Here is a 19,644-nt window from a genome sequence, read left to right as displayed (position 1 = left end):
TGGACCTCTCAGAAGTGCATCTAACAGAAATGAAAACGAAGACCTCGGAAGAAGACGAGAGCCCTCTTTACCCAGCTACAGCCATACTCCCCTGTCTCGGTTCATCTATCGAACATGAGATGAAGCTGTTCTGAACAGCAATATACAAAATGCCAAGTGATGCTGGTCTTTGAAACTAAGATTAGCTTTAACAGTGGGCATTTGGGTTCCTCCCATAAATAGGAACCACTGCTTAAAGATGGTATGAAGATCACAAATATCACATAATGTCTGTACCTTCATGTAAATATCTATCTATCTCACCCTCCATATCCACGCTCCTCCTGCCCCACTAAGTAAGAGATGACTCCATTCATTCAGAACATCCAAGAGGAGTCTGGGGAGATGGCTCAGTGGATCAAGAATGCTTGCTGCCCAAGTATAAGGGCATGAGTTTGAATCCCCAGAAACCTCACCAAAACTAAATGTGGCCATACACTGCTCCCCAGTGCTAGGGGGAGAGGAAGGAGTCAGGAGGATTGCTGAGGCTTACTGGTCAGTCTAGAAAAAAAAAAGGCAAGCTGCAGGTCTGCTTAAAGATCCCTATTGGTGAGGAAAGTCCTTCTGTATATGTGTTGCTTTTATTGATTGGTGAATAAAGAAGCTGTTTAGGCTTCTGATAGGGCAGAATAGAGCCAGGCAGGGAAACTAAACTAAATGGTGGGAGAAAAAAGGCAGAGTCAGAGAGAAGCCATGTTGTCCCACTGGAGACAGACCTGGGGATGGAACAGGCACAAGGTCCCAGGTTCAATACCGGGGGTGGGAGGCATGACGTCTCAGTACCCCAACCTCAAATGCAAGCTAACTCCTTAAGATTATAGTCATGCATGGTCCTCGACAGCAACATGTTCTAAGACATGTCTTATGAGGCACCTGGGCCACTGTACAAACATCTAAATGGTGCCACCCGCAACACACGTGGGCTGAGCTATCGCCTGTTAGCTCCTGGGCTACAAATGTGAACAGCGTGTTCCTTACTGACGCTGCAAGCAGCAACACACACTCCCAAGTGTTTGCATATCTGCGCTTATCTAAGCACGAGACGGGCACAGTAAAGATATGGTTCAGAAGACTAAGAATGTGCACTTACACAGGCGCATGCGCAGTGGCGTTTCCAGGCCTGGACGCTTCTCTGGGTGAGAGGGTGAGCAAGCGAAGGACCTGGGACAGGTCTGTGTACACCAGGGCCCTTACAACTGCATGTTCACGCTGTACTAAAGGTTTCAGCATGTTAGGGTTTTTCTTCAGTAATATACTTAGTTTATTATAAATTGTTTACGTTACACCTTAAGTTTTTTTTTAATTTATTTATTTATTAAAGATTTCTGTCTCTTCCCCGCCACCGCCTCCCATTTCCCTCCCCCTCCTCCAATTAAGTCCCCCCCCAGCCCGAAAAGCAATCAGGGTTCCCTGTCCTGTGGGAAGTCCAAGGAACCCTCACCTCCATCCAGGTCTAGTAAGTTGAGCATCCAAACTGCCTAGGCTCCCACAAAGCCAGTGCGTGCAGTAGGATCAGAAACCCATTGCCATTGTTCTTGAGTTCTCAGTAGTCCTCATTGTCCGCTATGTTCAGAGAGTCCGGTTTTATCCCAGGCTTTTCCAGACCCAGGCCAGCTGGCCTTGGTGAGTTCCCAATAGAACATCCCCATTGTCTCAGTGTGTGGGTGCACCCCTCGCGGTCCTGAGTTCCATGCTCGTGCTCTCTCTCCTTCTGCTCCTGATTTGGACCTTGAGATTTCAGTCCTGTGCTCCAATTTGGGTCTCTGTCTCTGTCTCCTTTCATCGCTTACTGAAGGTTAATATTCAGGAGGATGCCTATATGTTTTTCCTTGGGTTCTCCTTATTTAGCTTCTCTAGGATCACTAATTATAAGCGCAATGTCCTTGGTTTATGGCTAGAAACCAAATATGAGTGAGTACATCCCATGTTCCTCTTTTTGGGTCTGGCTTATCTCACTCAGGATAGTGTTTTCTATTTCCATCCATTTGTATGCAAAATTCAAGAAGTCCTTGTTTTTTATTGCTGAGTAGTACTCTAATATGTATAAATTCCATACTTTCTTCATCCATTCTTCCATTGAAGGGCATCTAGGTTGTTTCCAGGTTCTGGCTATCACAAACAATGCTGCTATGAACATTGTAGAGCATATACTTTTGTTGTATGATAAGGCTTCTCTTGGGTATATTCCCAAGAGTGGTATTGCTGGGTCCAGGGGTAAGTTGATCCCGAATTTCCTGAGAAACCGCCATACTGCCTTCCAAAGTGGTTGCACAAGTTTGCATTCCCACCAGCAATGGATGAGTGTACCCCTTTCTCCACAACCTCTCCAACAAAGGCTATCATTGGTGTTTTTGATTTTAGCCATTCTGACAGGTGTAAGATGGTATCTTAAAGTTGTCTTGATTTGCATTTCCCTGATCGCTAAGGAAGTTGAGCATGACCTTAAGTGTCTTTTGGCCATTTGAACTTCTTCTGTTGAGAATTCTCTGTTCAGCTCAATGCCCCATTTTATAATTGGGTTGATTAGTCTTTTACGGTCTAGTTTCTTGAGTTCTTTATATATTTTGGAGATCAGACCTTTGTCAGTTGCGGGGTTGGTGAAGATCTTCTCCCAGTTGGTGGGTTGCCTTTGTGTCTTAGCGACAGTGTCCTTTGCTTTACAGAAGCTTCTCAGTCTCAGGAGGTCCCATTTATTCAATGAGGTCCTTAATGTCTGTGCTGCTGGGGTTATACGTAAGAAGTGGTCTCCTGTGCCCATGTGTTGTAGAGTACTTCCCACTTTCTCTTCTATCAGGTTCACTGTGTTCAGACTGATATTGAGGTCTTTAATCCATTTGGACTTGAGTTTTGTGCATGGTGATAGATATGGATCTATTTTCATTCTTCTACAGGTTGACATCCAGTTTTGCCAGCACAATTTGTTGAAGATGCTCTCTTTTTTCCATTGTATACTTTTAGCTCCTTTATCGAAAATCAGGTGTTCATAGGTTTGTGGGTTAATGTCAGGGTCTTCTATTCAATTCCATTGGTCGACTTCTCTGTTTTTATGCCAATACCAGGCTGTTTTCAATACTGTAGCTCTGTAGTAGAGTTTGAAGTCAGGGATGGTAATGCCTCCAGACGCTCCTTTGTTGTATAAGATTGTTTTGGCTATCCTGGGTTTTTTGTTTTTCCATATAAAGTTGATTATTGTCTTCTCCAGATCTGTGAAGAATTTTGATGGGATTTTGATGGGGATTGCATTGAATCTATAGTTTGCTTTTGGTAGAATTGCCATTTTTACTATGTTGATCCTCCCAACCCAGGAGCAAGGAAGATCTTTCCATTTTCTGGTGTCCTCTTCAATTTCTTTCTTCAAAGACTTAAAGTTCTTGTCAAATAGATCTTTCACATCCTTGGTCAGAGTTACCCCAAGATATTTTATGCCATTTGTGGCTATCGTGAAAGGTGATGCTTCTCTGATTTCCCTCTCTGTTTCCTTATCCTTAGTGTATAGGAAGGCCACTGATTTTTTGGAGTTGATCTTGTATCCTGCCACATCACTAAAGGTGTTTATCAGCTGTAGGAGTTCTTTGGTAGAGTTTTTGGGGTCGCTTATATATACTATCATATCATCTGCAAATAACGAGAGCTTAACTTCTTCTTTTCCGATACGAATTCCCTTGATCCCTTTATGTTGTCTTATTGCTATTGCTAGAACTTCAAGCACTATATTGAAGAGGTATGGAGAGAGTGGACAGCCTTGTCGTGTTCCTGATTTTAGTGGGATGGCTTTGAGATGGCTTTAGTGGGAAAGCTATTTACAGCAAGCCGTCAGCTAACATTAAATTAAAAAAACTCAAAGCCACACCTTAAGTTTTTTAAAAATCTTTTGACTCTTTTAAAATAACACTTAGCTTACAACACAGAAAAAATAAAATAGTGAAGACAAAGAGTTCAGGCCTGTGCCTAAAATAATACTAATACTGTGCAGCCGCACCAAAGTTGTTTCTCCGTCCTTAGCCTTTCTTGAAGATTTCCCTTTCCTTTTTCAAGTGTTTCACCCACTGGCCCAGCCTGCAAAGGATCAGCGACATCAGTGTCCCCGATGACACCCACACACTCTCCCTTCTAGGGTCTTCAGCCATGTGACACACATGGACCTGTCCCCTCTTGTAACAGCACCAGTTCTGTCGGATCCCCCCAAGGCTCGCCTTGCAGAAACAGGTGCAAGGTGGTGTGCTTGCTTTATGATCTCCATCATATCTGCAATGAGTGGATGATGAACACTCGCCTCTGTTAGGGAAGCCTTCGGAGGGGGGCACTTTTCTATTACATGTATTTACTTGGGGGGTGGGTCATGTGCCACGTCACACATGTGGAGATCAGAGAGCAGTTTGTGAGAATTCTCCTGATCCACCACGTGAGCCCCATAGATTAAAGCCAGGCTTGGCACCAAGCTCTTTCCTCACCACAGCAGGTTGCTAGCCTGAAAGTCAGCAGCTGCCACTGAACCCTCCAAACGTTCTCCTGCAGCTTCCCTTCCCCCACCTCATCCTCTGCAAGTTGACAGCAACCCAGCAGCTTCTCCACCTTGTGGAGGGTCAGCTTCGGTGGAGCACTAACAAACCACTGTATACTATGTGTCTGTACTTTAACATTGCATCTTGTTTCTTCCGGCAGTTTCCTTATTCTTATTTGCTAAGAAGCACACCTTCTGACCATCTTTTGTCTGAGAAGAACATCAGTGGCAGGGCAGACATTTATAGCATGCCCCTTGCCTCTGCTACTAGGGCTTGTAGTATTGAGTGGGGTGCAGGGACGGACACCCACAGCCCTGCACCACACACAAGCCAACAGGACTCTTCAGGCTGGCTTTAGGAATGAGGCCAGTGGCAGAACTGAGCTGTGGACACAGCAGCCCCATCAGGGACCTGCCTGGCCTGCTCCGAAAGGCAGGACTCTCATCTCCCTGCTATGGTCTCTGTCCTCCAGTCATACACAAGAACATCTAAGCCTCACGAGCCCGGTCCTCCTTGTTCCTCCCAGACATTTAGAGCTGACTATAAGTACTACTTGTCCTCTTGAATCCCTTCAGAATTGGGGGCAGCCCACTCATGGGTTTCTGGAGGCGTTCTAGTTTCTGGTTCCACGTTAGTCATGAGACGTGGCTCCTTTCTCTGGCCTCGACCACAGCAAATTATCCCATCCATTCTGCAGATAATTCCTGGATTTTGTAGCCAGAGTCCAAATCAATACAACAGGTAAATAGGAAACTTGCCAATTTGGTTTCTGAGTTCACAAATAGGTCTGAGAACTACCAGTCTTGCTCTGGAAAACCATCTTTCTGTTGACCAGATGAAAGGAGCTCTTCTGGGCTGAGAGGAAGGGAGAGGAGGAGGCCCTACCAGAGCTCACAGCTGTGCACAAGCTAGGGTCATCCCAGAAGAAGGCCTCAGCTGAGAACGTATTTCTGACAGAATACCTCATAGGCCAGCCTGTGAGGCACTTCCTTGATTAATGATCCCTGAGGAAGAACCCTGCCCACTGTGGGCGGTGCCACTCCTGGGCAAGTGGTCCTGGGCAGGTAGCTGAGCAAAGCCATGGAAGTCAATCCTCAGTTCCTACTTCCAGGTTCCCACCTTGAGTGCCTGCCCTGACGTCTCCTGCTAGAAGACTGCGGTGTGGAAGTGTAAGCCAATTAAACCCTTCCCTCCCCAGCTGCTTCTGGTTGTGGTGCTTATCACAGTAGCAGAACGTGAACTAAGATGATAGAAGACAGCAGGAAGGAAGCCAGCAGAGGCTTAGAAAACTGAATATGAGCCAATGATGATATGGCTGTAACAAGAAACACTAGCATTTATTGAGGGCTATACAGTAGTTAATAGTTGGGACTTCTTCTGACACATTAATCCATTTGCTCTTCATGAGCGAGCGTTGTAACTATAAAGTGCTCAGTAACATTATCCCGCCCACGCTTCGGCTGCATCTCCTGTCCTCCTCATCACCCTAGATATAGAATCCTGCAACCCAGCTTCTGCATCAGTCCCCAGACACGGGACCTTCGAGCCAGGCAATGGAGAACTGCCAAGCTACACTCAAACGCGCAGCACATTCGCTTGTATAAAACAGAGTAAACCTTCATCAGCCTTGTTTATTTTAGGAAAGTGAGAAAACTGGTAAATGCTACGATGACTATAAATTCTGACCAGCTGAGGGGAAGAGAACAATACAGGAAGCAAAACAAGCACTCTAGTACAAGCCTACGCCAGCTCAAATAGTTCCCCGTAGCCCAAGAGTGTGAAAGCATCTGGCACAGCACCTAACAACGAGCAACACCCTACAATCTCATCCTTCACAGGCATGAGCACTGGAGTGGGCTAATACGAAAGATTACAGTTCATAAGGTGTGCATAGGCCCGCTAGCTGTGAGAATGTTGTTGTGATCCCAGGAGCTCTAGTTACTCTGCAATCTCATCCAGTTTCTCCTTCATCGTTTTAGTTAAACTATACCCTTTCCCTAAAGTATGTGCACAGTGCATACATAATAAAATTTTATGTTTCAACTTCTGTTAAAGCCATACACACATATTTTCCATTATACTGTTTCTAGTCTCGCCCAGAGCTTGAAGATGAGTTGCAAACACAACTGGTCTTCTTTTTTTTTTTCACCCATGATTAGCAAAGACACAAAAGTGAGTATTTGAGGACTGCTGGCCTGGCCCACATGGAGCCCTCAGCTGGCCTGGGACTGGAGCTTCCTCTCACACAACACCTCCACCACCACAAGAGGGAACTAGAAACGGGAACACATTAATATGTCTTCCAATTAGTTTATGTTCTGAAGCTGGAAGAGAGAGGTCCGATAAGCAAGTACCCATCTCACGGAGGATCTTGCTGCATCTCATACGTTTCTATTCAAAGCACAACTTCACATCAGGATTTTTCCCTTGGCAGGGAGACACTGGCTCATCTGCTTGGTTTTGGTATCAACCCAAACAGGTAATTCAGGTCCACAGTTCTACCCAACTGGGAAACAAGTTTTTATAGACATCAAACATCATAAAGAACTGTATAATTACTTTAATCTTTATTCAACCACTAAGGATTAGCTAGAAGAGTCATTAAATTGGAAAATCATTTTAATAAACCAACTCAGAAATAGTTCCCCACCTGCACATCTCAGCATCTCATGCTAAAAATGCGGACTGCATACATAACCAAAGCAGTCAATGAAACCTTGTTTCACATCTTCTAATCTTTCTGCACATCTTCATTTCTCTTAAAATGGTATTTGGACTCTGAACCTTCCTTAGAATTTAAATAACTATCTGTAAAATGAAAGAGCATGGCTTTAATAACATCGAGAAACCCGCCCACTTACCAGCTTCTCGATTTCTGATTCAAGGTTCTGAATACAGTCCAGTTTCCTCTTGCGACAGCGCTGCGCGGCAATTCTGTTCTTACTCCTCCTGCGGATGTCGTGGATACAGTCCAGCTGCTCTGGGGTCAGTTTGTGCATCTTCAACAGGGACTGGAAGTCATTCCGCGAGAGCGAGATTATTCGCTGAGCATTAAATGGCAGTTTTACCTGAGATGTGAAAGAAACATCAGGAACCATGAATACTGTGAAGACACACACTGCACATCAGCTACAGATGAAGACACGCACTGCACATTAACTACAGATGAAGAGACGCACTGCACATTAACTACAGATGAAGACACACACTGAACATTAACTACAGATGAAGACACGCACTGCACATTAACTACAGATGAAGACACGCACTGCACATCAGCTACAGATGAAGACACGCACTGCACATTAACTACAGATGAAAACACGCACTGCACATTAACTACAGATGAAGACACGCACTGCACATCAGCTACAGATGAAGACACGCACTGAACATTAACTATAGATGAAGACACGCACTGCACATCAGCTACAGATGAAGACACGCACTGCACATTAACTACAGATGAAGACACGCACTGCACATTAACTACAGATGAAGACACGCACTGCACATTAACTACAGATGAAGACACACACTGCACATCAGCTACAGATGAAGACACGCACTGCACATTAACTACAGATGAAAACACGCACTGCACATTAACTACAGATGAAGACACGCACTGCACATCAGCTACAGATGAAGACACGCACTGCACATTAACTACAGATGAAGACACGCACTGCACATTAACTACAGATGAAGACACGCACTGCACATTAACTACAGATGAAGACACGCACTGCACATCAAATACAGATGAAGACACGCACTGCACATTAACTACAGATGAAGACACGCACTGCACATCAGCTACAGATGAAGACACGCACTGCACATTAACTACAGATGAAGACACACACTGCACATCAGCTACAGATGAAGACACGCACTGCACATCAACTACAGATGAAGACACACACTGCACATCAGCTACAGATGAAGACACGCACTGCACATTAACTACAGATGAAGACACACACTGCACATCAGCTACAGATGAAGACACGCACTGCACATTAACTACAGATGAAGACACGCACTGCACATTAACTACAGATGAAAACACGCACTGCACATTAACTACAGATGAAGACACACACTGCACATTAACTACAGATGAAGACACGCACTGCACATCAGCTACAGATGAAGACACGCACTGCACATCAGCTACAGATGAAGACACGCACTGCACATTAACTACAGATGAAGACACGCACTGCACATTAACTACAGATGAAGACACGCACTGCACATTAACTACAGATGAAGACACGCACTGCACATCAGATACAGATGAAGACACGCACTGCACATCAGATACAGATGAAGACACGCACTGCACATTAACTACAGATGAAGACACGCACTGCACATCAGCTACAGATGAAGACACGCACTGCACATTAACTACAGATGAAGACACGCACTGCACATTAACTACAGATGAAGACACGCACTGCACATTAACTACAGATGAAGACACGCACTGCACATCAGCTACAGATGAAGACACGCACTGCACATTAACTACAGATGAAGACACGCACTGCACATTAACTACAGATGAAGACACGCACTGCACATCAGCTACAGATGAAGACACGCACTGCACATTAACTACAGATGAAGACACGCACTGCACATTAACTACAGATGAAGACACGCACTGCACATTAACTACAGATGAAGACACGCACTGCACATCAAATACAGATGAAGACACGCACTGCACATCAGCTACAGATGAAGACACACACTGCACATCAGCTACAGATGAAGACACACACTGCACATCAGCTACAGATGAAGGCACGCACTGCACATTCCTCAGAGTTTAACGTGTTATGAAAAGACCATGGGCTGGAGCGATACAGAGCTTCAAGTGCTCCCTGCCCTTGCAGAGGAGCTGAGTTCTACACCCAGGGCCCGTCAGGTCAGGTAGCTCACCACTGCCTTTGACTCCAGCTCCGGGGGATCCCACCCTCTGCTCTCTGTGGGCACCAGCACACATATGCACATGGCACACGGCCAAACAGATATGCACCTAAGTAAGATAAATCCTTAAACAAAGGCCTCTGCTTTCCAGTTTCTACAGAATCCACCCCAGTAAGAACGGACAGTTCAGCTGACGACTCGTGGCTGGGAGAGCATCCAGAAGGCAAACACTGCAGCGAACCAGACACAGCCACCACACAGCACCGCATTCAAACTGGAACTCATCTACTGCTCTATGGTAATATGTACTTTCCTGTCTACTACGTTAACGTATTTTAATGTGTACTAAAATCCACTTTATCTTTGAATACTACCACACAGCAATGGCACTGTGCAGTACTCGAGTAATTGTGCCAGTCATCTCTACAGCACTTCATAAAACTTCTGCCAAAAATGTAGCTTCATATGCCTTATTTAAAAAGCTATACATCTCACTTGCCAATGGAGACACTGTGAAAACAAGTTAGGAATACTTTTTCCTGAACTATTTTCTCATCTGTTTTGAAGGCTCCAGTGACTGCACCCTGTTGGCTTTGCAATCCATCTCCTCCCAAAGCCAGGGAAAGGCAGCCTCTTCAGACTAACACCCTCGACTCACTGCAAAGCAAAGACCACGATGAAGACTGCGCATGGAGAAATGGCCCTCTGTACATGGCTGGCGGAGACCAGCAATCTGCTATGAAAGCCACCGTCAAGCTCTAGCAGAAATGAAAACTGTGTGCATGCCATGTGGCCCGGAGTCCCCTGAAATCAGATCTCCAAGTGACGTCTGCCTTCCTGCATTCACTGACAATGGCCAAGACAGACAGACTGAAGTGAGCAGATAATGACAACATGGCATACACGCACACTGCGACCTATTATTACTCAGCCTTATAAGAAAGCCTGCTATGTGAAGAACACTATCCTAAGTAAAATCAAGCAAATTCTGGCGAGCAAGCCCTACTTATCTCACCTACTATGGGCAGTAACTGTAACAGGCAACCAATAGCGAGAGCTAACGGCAAGCTATAGGCTGGGAGGAGGGAAATGGGACATAGGTGTTCAGTGACTTTTCATTCCAGAGAAATGCTGTTGATACAGAAATGAGTGTTGACACCGTTCTGTGCTCTAGGACCCTTCCAAGGACAGACCTCGGGCCACCACAGACTAAAGAGCAAGTAAGGCGCGCACAAAAAGAGAAGTGTGATTAAGAATTCCTTATAAAAGCAAAGTGAGAATGGCCTCAGTGACTTTTGCAAACTAAAGAAACCTAATTTCTAATGCACGGGTCCCTACTTACTATCACTGAAGCAGAATGTTACACAAAGTAGGTATTACGTAGTAAATATAAACTTATACACACCAAAAGCATGGGGCAAGCTTGATGTGGCTAATTTAAGTCAGTAGCTACAAGTTACCAAGCTGAATTATTGAGATATTCATTAAACTAATGACTAAAATGGCTAACGAAAAATAAAATAAATTAATAATTAAAAGCAATGTATAAGAAAAATTAGGTCTACGAAAACGTCCCTACATGCCAGAACCCTGCAGCTCCTCAGAGCCAACCACGGCTCATATACCAGACTGTTCTCAGGTTTGACGATCTGGGGCTATGAACATGATGTTTTCTTCCAAAAGTTACCATTAACCACCAATGACAACATTGCTATCCTTTCTCCCTGCTGGGGCATCTGATTACAAAAGTTACACTGCCCATGTGGGGGTCTCCCCCATGATCTATACACATACCATGTGAAACATACACACACAGTAGTCTTTCAAACTCCAAACATCCGGCTCCCCACGCCGCATCTGTCACGTGGTCCCCCCCCCCTCCGCTAGGCCGCGTGCAGTGAGAGCGCCGCATCTGTCACGTGGTCTCCCCCCTCCCTCCCTCCGCTAGGCCGCGCGCAGTGAGAGCACACGTCCACTCACCTCACATTCCTGCTCCCTGGCAGAACAGGACTCACTGTCACCTTCCGTGTCGGTCTCAGAGTCATCGCCCAGGCTGATCACGCAAGTGTACGGACAAGGCTCCTGCGGAGGCTCTGCCACGTAATCGTAGTTTCCCATCTCCAAGTTGCTCGAGCAGCCTTCGGAACTCAGAGTACTTATAAAGGGGCAGTTGACGGAACTGAGAGTTGTGAAAGTCCGCTGGCCTGGCTCTGGGCTCTCGCTGATCCTGATACCCAACCAGGGACACTCGGACCGCCTTTGCGAGAAGCCCTGTTCTGAGCCCTCTTTGGCCGCAGCAGGTGACAACTGCGTTTGGCAAGTCGAGTCCGTGCTGCAAATGTCACTCCAGAAGCCTTTGGCCAGGTGCTCCGCCACCTCCCTCTCCACGCTACTCCGATCACCAGAAGCAAGGCTGCTGCTGTCTTCTTTGGGGCCCGTCTCAGATTTCAGGTATAAATCCTGATTTTCACTGAACGGTTTCTCTTCCTGTGCATCTGGAGCTGACAAAGGTTTCTCTGCTTTCACTGTTTTGCTTTGCACCCCAGCAAAGCCCAAGTCACCCGACTGGTCGTATGCGTGTAAGAGTGGCAGGGAATAGAGCCCGTGAGGGTCTGCAGAACTGGGAGGGAAAGGAGCCGCTTCTGTCTGCGCCACGGGGCACTGAGGGGTGGGGTCTCTGCGCTTTGTCTCCTCACTCTCCATGGCTGGCTTCGCTCCTTCACATTTTAAAATCACTTGTAAATCTGCAAAGCCTTGTGCTCCCCCCAAACACTCGAGGTCAGACGTCTCGTTCGGTTGGACAGAAGCAGCATGGACATCTTTGATGCCACATTCTAGAGTACGAATCTTGTCAGTTCCAAACGCTTTCTGGAATTTTCTGTACTTGGGACACAAAGATGGCAATGCCAGGGCTCCATCCTTCTCCAAGCACATGGCCTGGCACGTCTGACTGGCACTGTCCTGGAGAGAGGGCGATGCTTTCACATTGCCCTGACACCTTTGCGGGTCACACTGAGGGGCCTGAATACTTTTCTTTTCCAAGTACTCCTCTGCTTCAATGATTTCTAGATCTTTCTGGTCTGAAAGTGAGATTTTAAAGTCTGCTTTCTGACAGTGGGGGGAGAAGCATTTTTTCCTTGCACATTCTTGCTGCTCCGCGGTGGAGTCCAGAAACTTAAACTTGAGAAACTGAAAGCAGGACTCCTCGATATTGTGCACGCTCAGGAACTCCGCACACCTGCACACCTCATCCACGTTGTCTTTGCTTAGGATGAGCTTGGCAGTGTAGGCAAACTGAATCAAAGGTTCAAATCCTTTAACTGTCACCTGTTAACACACAAGACAAAAATAAACGTGTCACTCCCAGCTGACTAGCAGCCTGACAGCTGTCTAGCCAGGACAGCAGGAGAAGAGCAGCAGAGCCATGAACTCATCTGTGGTGGCTGCAGGTAATTTGTAAGAAAAGATAGCCCTGGAAATGCAGAAGTAAGGGAGACCGGCAAAGTAGGGCCCACCCCTATTCAACAGGACTGAACCTCACTTTAGGAATTCCACATCAATAAGGTTTACTCCGTAAGACATAACCGTGATTTCCGCACTTGGAAAGAAGTCATCCATGAAATAAAGCAGGACAGACCCACTCATAGCCCCCAGGGGAAAAAGGCAATGGCTTTTGCCGGGTGTCTGAGGCTAGTGCAGTTCCCAAAGGCCAAACAATACGAACAGTAATAAACTATAGAGTGGAATTTTTAAAAATGAGAAGTACTTATAAAATACTTATAGAAATACCTTAACTATCAAAAACAGCACAATACACCAAAGTATTGATTGGAGAGAGAGGTCAGCGATCATGGCACTGGCTGCTCTTGCAGAGAAGCCCGAGTTTGGTTCTCTGCACCCACATGGGGAAGGCTCACAATTGCCTGTAACTCCAGCCCTGGGTATCGGATGCCTCTGCTGGCACCCGCATTCACACGCGCGCACACACACACACAGACACACACACACACACTAAAAAATAAAAAAAAAATCTTTAAAAAAAAGGCGAGTACCGCCTTGTGCCAAATATTTCTAAAAATATTTTAATGATCCAGATGCAGAGGTTCTAATCCTGCCTCTGTATGGCTTCAGCAGAGACTCAGAGCTCTGGGAGGCAAGGCCTCCGAACACACCCCTATGCCCTATGCATTTACACCGAGGCTGTGTTTGCACGGCTGGGGTGGAAAGAGCCCGCAAATGTGCACAGAGCGTTCACCCTGGGTTCAAAATACAAACTGCACTTAAAACTCTGACCAAAGCGCTAAGACTCTCCTAAAACACGCTACTCTCACAGCCCTTAGCTCGAAAGTGCTAAACTAACACCACCGCATTCTTCAAGAACAGCGAAACTACCTAGTGACTTTTTGAAGTGTTGTCCACTTGACCTCCCTACCAGCATTGGGAATGACTCAGAGAGACTGGAGCTTGTGCTTGGTTCATAGTCAAAAGATAGCTGGGTAAGAGTTGGTTATGACGGCCAGCGCTGTGGCCCCTCACCTCTTCAGGCAGTGTGATGGTGAGCTCAGCATCAGTCTGGCCTACAATTCTCGAGTGGAAGTAGCTGCTGCATGCAGCCAGCACCGAGCGGTGGGCTCGGAACCGCTGGCCCTCCACCACGACAGTGACATCGCACAGCACGTCCTTCCTCCGCTGGTCATTGAGGCTGAGCAAGACGTTGGTGCTGTGCACGGAGGACTCATAGGCAAACACTGCGCTCTCACTCACAGACATCCTGGGTGGCAGACGGGATCAGGGAGAGCAGTGGAAAGCATGCTTCTAACTGTCAGCAACCTGCAAACACACAGGGAAGATGTCACTTAACATATTCGGGGAGGGGGGAGAGATGTGTTTTAAACAGCAAACTGTCAGCATGAAGTAAAATGTGTACTGTTACTAACACAGAAATGGAGACAAAAGCCTCCAGAGGGACAATCTAGATTCATTCAACAAACTTCAAGCAAAGCGGGCTGATGACAGTAATTCTAATTTTAAGGCAAGGTTCTTAAGGAGTAAGAACTTCCTAAGCCCAGGACTTCCTAGATGTTTGAAAAATACTGAGCTAAGAGCCAAGGGCTGGCCAGAACCTTCATTCCAAATCCCGCCCTCTACTTGGAGACAGTTCATGGGTATGGCCAGGTCTCACGTTGGGATGGACACCCTGTTCACCCACAATGAGGAGCGATTAGGCACAGGCTTAGCTTCCCATCCAGAGGCTCCAATCAACACAAGGTCAAGTGCACTCTGCAGCACAGGAAAAGCGGTCCCCTGTGTCAGGACACATCTTAGAATTCACTTTCCACATGCTGCACTCTGGGAGGCCAAAGTCAGGAAAAGCCATGGTATCACCAAAAGCATGGTTTAGCCTGTGCAGAAAGCCTTGGTTTCCTCAAATGTTACAATGTAAGACAAAGTATCACCATTTGAATATAAAGTGGCGTTCAAACAGTGATTTTGTCTCTGCCTGATCTTCCTTGCTGAACACCTTAGAACTCTTCAAGTTTCTGAAAGTCATACCCAGTTTCTTAGCATGTTCTTAAAAGTCGCGTGGCTGGTGGGCTCTCGGGGCACTCGCCAACCCTCTGCTCTCTCAGATCACTTCCACCTGCCCATGCCACTCTCCTGTCGCAGCCCTTCCCACCTGCCACTCACCCGCAGAGCCCAGAGCCTCCACTCTCCACACGCCAGCCACTTGGACGACTGCGGGCGGCGGCCTCTTCACCTACTCGGCCTCAGTCTAAATGTCACAATTCTGTCTAGACTGCGCTCTGCCACAATCCAGAAGACGGAACTTTGTCCGGCTACAGGTACTCGCTGCTGAATGACTTGACATTTTTAATACAACCCAAACCCAGACCGTGGACACCTTCCGAATGTTCCACCCGTGACTGGAAGTGCACTGATCAGACCTCACAGAATGAAGCACTTAGATGACTTTTCCAGAACCACAACAGGCCCAAAGGATCCCAGCTCAGGCCTCTGGGAGCTACCACTCCACAAGCGGCTGAGTCAGAGAACAGCCACGACTGTAAACACCCTCACTACAGTGACTGGCAAAAACAAAGCCACCTTGACCTCTGTCCTCCTTACAGCGGGCAGTACCCAGGGGTGTCCCGAACTAAGCGGTCAGAAATCCTTTTACCTAACAACTTAACTACGTGGTGACCGTGCATTGCTACTAACATCCACCAGGCACCAGCCAACACTTCTCGAACCTAACAGCAAACGACCACACTCTAGCTGCTCACATCTCTAACTCCCGGGCAGGCACGGGTGTCTCAGTTCCAGCAGAGGTACCGGCCTTAAACTGCTGACTCATTCCCTCAAGCTGACGAAGGATGAGCAAGCATTTCAGAGCTTCCTGGACTTCAGTTTGGAGATGTTCTGTTCTCTACCCATGATGGATGAGTTACACTTTAATACAGTTGCTGTTTGGCTGGTGTTTTCACTTTCACACCGAGATTAAGACAAAAGGCTAAGACTCATCACTTCTTAATCTTCAGATAATGTACAAACCAGAAAACTCAATCTGAGATGGCCTAGATGGCAGGGTCAGGTCTGTGAAGCCTCACAGAGCACAGGTTTAGGGTGTGGCTTTATGGGGCCAGGAAGCTGCAAGAGTACAAGGAACAGTTTGCCACAGTCTCAAGACAATGATGTGTGTTAGGTCTCAGTGCAGGGGGTACAGGAAACAAGACTGCCATCCAAACATTCGGACTTCACTGAACAGTGACACAAGTTCTGTCTGTGCACTGAGAACCACAGGAACACAAAGGAAAGAAAGGCCCATTCAAAAATGTGACTTAGGTGCTCAGAATGAGCACGAGGATCCAGGGTAAATAAGGCAGCAATTCAAGATACCCAAAGGTATTGATGGTAAGTATCAAAATAAAAGCTGGCCATTTTTCATTTAATTGTACTATTTAATTAATGAGAAAAAATATGTCAAAAGAGTTTTGTTAATCCTGTGTGTGTGCATGAATATCCATATGTCTAGACAAGTACTGACGAAGGACATCAGAAGGAGGGGGACTTGATTGGGGGAGGGGGAGGGAAATGGGAGGCGGTGGCGGGGGAAGAGACAGAAATCTTTAATAAATAAATTTAAAAAAATGTTTACCTGATAAAAAAAAACACTCATCATGGCTTTTCTTCATAAATGACACTCTGGATCCACAGCTGATCCAGTCCCCTGGATGTGTCTTCTCCCTGACACTTCTGTCTCCCCCATCAGCATCCCCTGCTGTGACTTCATGGCCACTTAACTGAAAGGCAGGGGGTTTGATGGCAAACTCCTGGACCTGGTATCTATCTTGACCCTTGATAAGCTTCTAACTCTCCAAGTTAGTTCCTGAATCCCACACCAAGCTACCCACAATGGGAGTGTCCTGAAATCTGGGAGCTGGCCTTATGTCAATCTTTCAAGGAGGTGACAGACACACTATGGTTTGTACACATTTAGTCCTTTGGCCTTAAGGACTTTCTTTTATTTTTCTTTAAAATGTTAAAAATTAAGGTGAGGCTGCCCATAGAAAAGAATCCTCAAAAACATGTTTTCATTAAGTTTTTTTTTAAAAAAAAAAACAAACCTTAATATCAAAAGCTTGGTGGAAATTTAATCCAGCGCTGTCTTCCTGAGACTTGGCTCACAGGCCAGGAAAAAGCCAGAAGGAGGAATAAACCAGTAACAGAGAGCTGCTAGTTCCTTTACCCTCTTGGAGGCTTACATATCAGTCACCCACCCCTGACAGCAAGTCTCTGGGTTAGCTCCCTAGCCTTAAGGAGAACTAAAGTGGAACTCGCCAGGGAACACCGGAGGGGCAAGTTTCAAAGGCTGGTGCTCAGGAAGACCCAGAGAGCAGGATTCAAATGCTCTGCAGTTAAAGACGCAGGAATTCTTAATATTCAAATTTGAAGTCAGCATAGAAAGCAGTAGGCTTCAGCACGCTGGTCCTCGCCCTCTCCGTCCTCCCCCACACCTCTCCTCCCCCTAGTTCCCCTTCCCTCCCCTGTAGTGTCTTCCTGCCCCCCTCTGCTTCTGCAGCACACGGGCTTTCTAAAGGCAGAAAACGTCCCTAAGAACCTTGCACTGAGTTACAGCTTGATTCGGGCTGGGTCTCTCTCTTTTCCCAATGTCAACAGTTACAGAGTTAAGTAATGGTCAGTCTTGTTTTGTTTTCTTGGTTTTTGTTTTCTTTGGGTTGTTAGGTTTTCGAGACAGGGTCTCTCTATATAGCCCTGACTGACCTGGAACTCACTCTGTAGGCCAGGCTGGCCTTGAACTCAAGACATCTCCTTGCCTCTGCCTCCCAAGTGCTAGGATCACATGTGTGTGCCACCACTGCCTGGCCTGTCATACATTTGCTGGATTAAATGTTGTATATGAAACTGGAAGACCGAGTTGGGCTTAAAGGCGAGGAGCTGGAGAGTTAGGGAGCTGGAGAGAGAGTTAAGTCTCCCACTGGGACATCAGCAACAGAAGGTTTCTCATATCCCAAATCTGCAGATTCATCTTTGCCTGTTCAGGGTCCTAAGTTCAGAAAAGCCTGGAAGACAGTTCAGGAACAATATGAAAGAAAACAACAAACTAAAAAAACAGAGGTACAAGCTACAGAACTGAAAACCAAAGACACCCCATCGCTTTACCTGCTGCGTTCTTCCCTCAGAGAACTTAGAAAACAATCGGGTCTTTTGTTTGCCCAGTGCGCTGGCCAACTACTTAAAGTTTTACAAGGACTGTTGCATCTTTTATGAAAATACACACAAGCCGCTAGAACTGGTCCACACCAACAAAGTATCCTTCCTGAATCCAGACTTTTCATCAGCCATCAGTCACCATTATCAACCGTGGCCTTCACGTTAGGCACGATGAGCTGCCTGTGTTTGAGCTATACACTTCAATGAGCTTTTATTTTGCTACGATGTGTTTGTTAAGACACATCTCATTACATAACCCAGGCTAGCCTCGGCACTCCAAGTTTCAAGAGGCTTTGAAAACTATATATACACGAGGCTTTGAAAAGTGTATATACACGAGGCTTTGAAAAGTGTATATACACGAGACCAGCAACGAGGCGGCTGGGTTTCTGTGGCCCCACAGAATCCGCATGGCTCTCCCAGTCATCTCCTCAATGCACTTGGCTATGCAAAGCCGCTGGCCTGGGGTCTGTCACCATCACTGTACGGTAACACAAGGCTCCCTTTCGACATGCAAATGGATTCTGTCCTGTGATCTTTTTCCACACACACTGATGCTAAGAACATCTGATGTTTCTTTCTGCTGCTGCTGTTGGCAAATATTCCATTATGCAAATGTGCTACAATTTGTTCACCCACTTAACTGGTGACAGAGACAGATAAGTGACTGGTCTCAGCTGGGGATGATACTAAACTTTTAATAAAACAGCGTGTGCCTAGACACACACTCGCTCCGCATTCCCAGGGCATGGCCTAGGAAGACAAGAGCTAAGTGACAGGGAGGAGGATGCTCCTTAGCAATCACACAATAGTTCCCTGATGGACTAATGCGTTACCAGCAGTGTGCGGTAGTTCCAGTGGCTCTACACCAGCACTAACCCTTGGCGGTGCCATCCTCTGAATCTTCGCTATGGTTGTGTTCAGAGTATTTCACTGCGGTTTTTATTTGTGTTCCTGGTGGCTAGGTACCCTTGCATGTGCTTGTGTTGGCCATTTTTTATCTTCTTGCATGAAATAGGTTTAATTCTTCCTAGACTTTTTTATTATCTTTGAGTCAGATGAGCTAGTAGAATTATGATTAGGGTTGCAATAAAACTATTTATTTAGAGAGAACAGCTAACAAATTGAGCTCTCCAGCTCATCAGTAGGACTTCCCTCTCCATGTTCCAAGGACTTCTTTAATGTCTCTTAATGTTATAATGATGATGTCTGGAGCAAAGGAGGTTTGTGCATCTTCTGCTAAATTTATTCCTATGCATTTTGTGATTTCTGTAGCACTGTAAATAGATTTGAGCTCTTATACTTTATTTTCTAGGTTTACTATGTAATTGCAAATGTATTTCTGGGATATGAACCAAAATTCAACAACCTGAGCTAATTCATTAATTCTGGCAGCCTCTTTGTAATTCTTTACTGGTTTTTC

At 46.2% G+C, this 19,644-nt stretch overlaps 1 protein-coding gene across 1 annotated transcript in view; it reads right to left on the bottom strand.

Moving 5' to 3' along the window:
- The window catches only part of Bach1 (BTB domain and CNC homolog 1), a 37,293-nt gene that overhangs the window by 5,832 nt on the left and 11,817 nt on the right, over positions 1-19,644 (bottom strand). The window contains exons 2-4 of the mRNA XM_075959441.1: positions 14,025-14,318; positions 11,469-12,815; positions 7,403-7,609 (exon numbers count right to left, since the gene is read on the bottom strand). Coding sequence (XP_075815556.1) covers positions 7,403-7,609; positions 11,469-12,815; positions 14,025-14,258 — 1,788 coding nt within the window. The 5' untranslated portion in view covers positions 14,259-14,318. The remainder of the gene's footprint in view (positions 1-7,402; positions 7,610-11,468; positions 12,816-14,024; positions 14,319-19,644) is intronic.

The sequence above is a fragment of the Microtus pennsylvanicus genome, chromosome 1 (assembly GCF_037038515.1).
Source record: "Microtus pennsylvanicus isolate mMicPen1 chromosome 1, mMicPen1.hap1, whole genome shotgun sequence".
In the NCBI taxonomy this organism is placed as follows: Eukaryota; Metazoa; Chordata; class Mammalia; order Rodentia; family Cricetidae; genus Microtus; species Microtus pennsylvanicus.
Note: the sequence above shows the minus strand (reverse complement) of the source record. Positions and strands in the feature narration are given on the sequence as shown.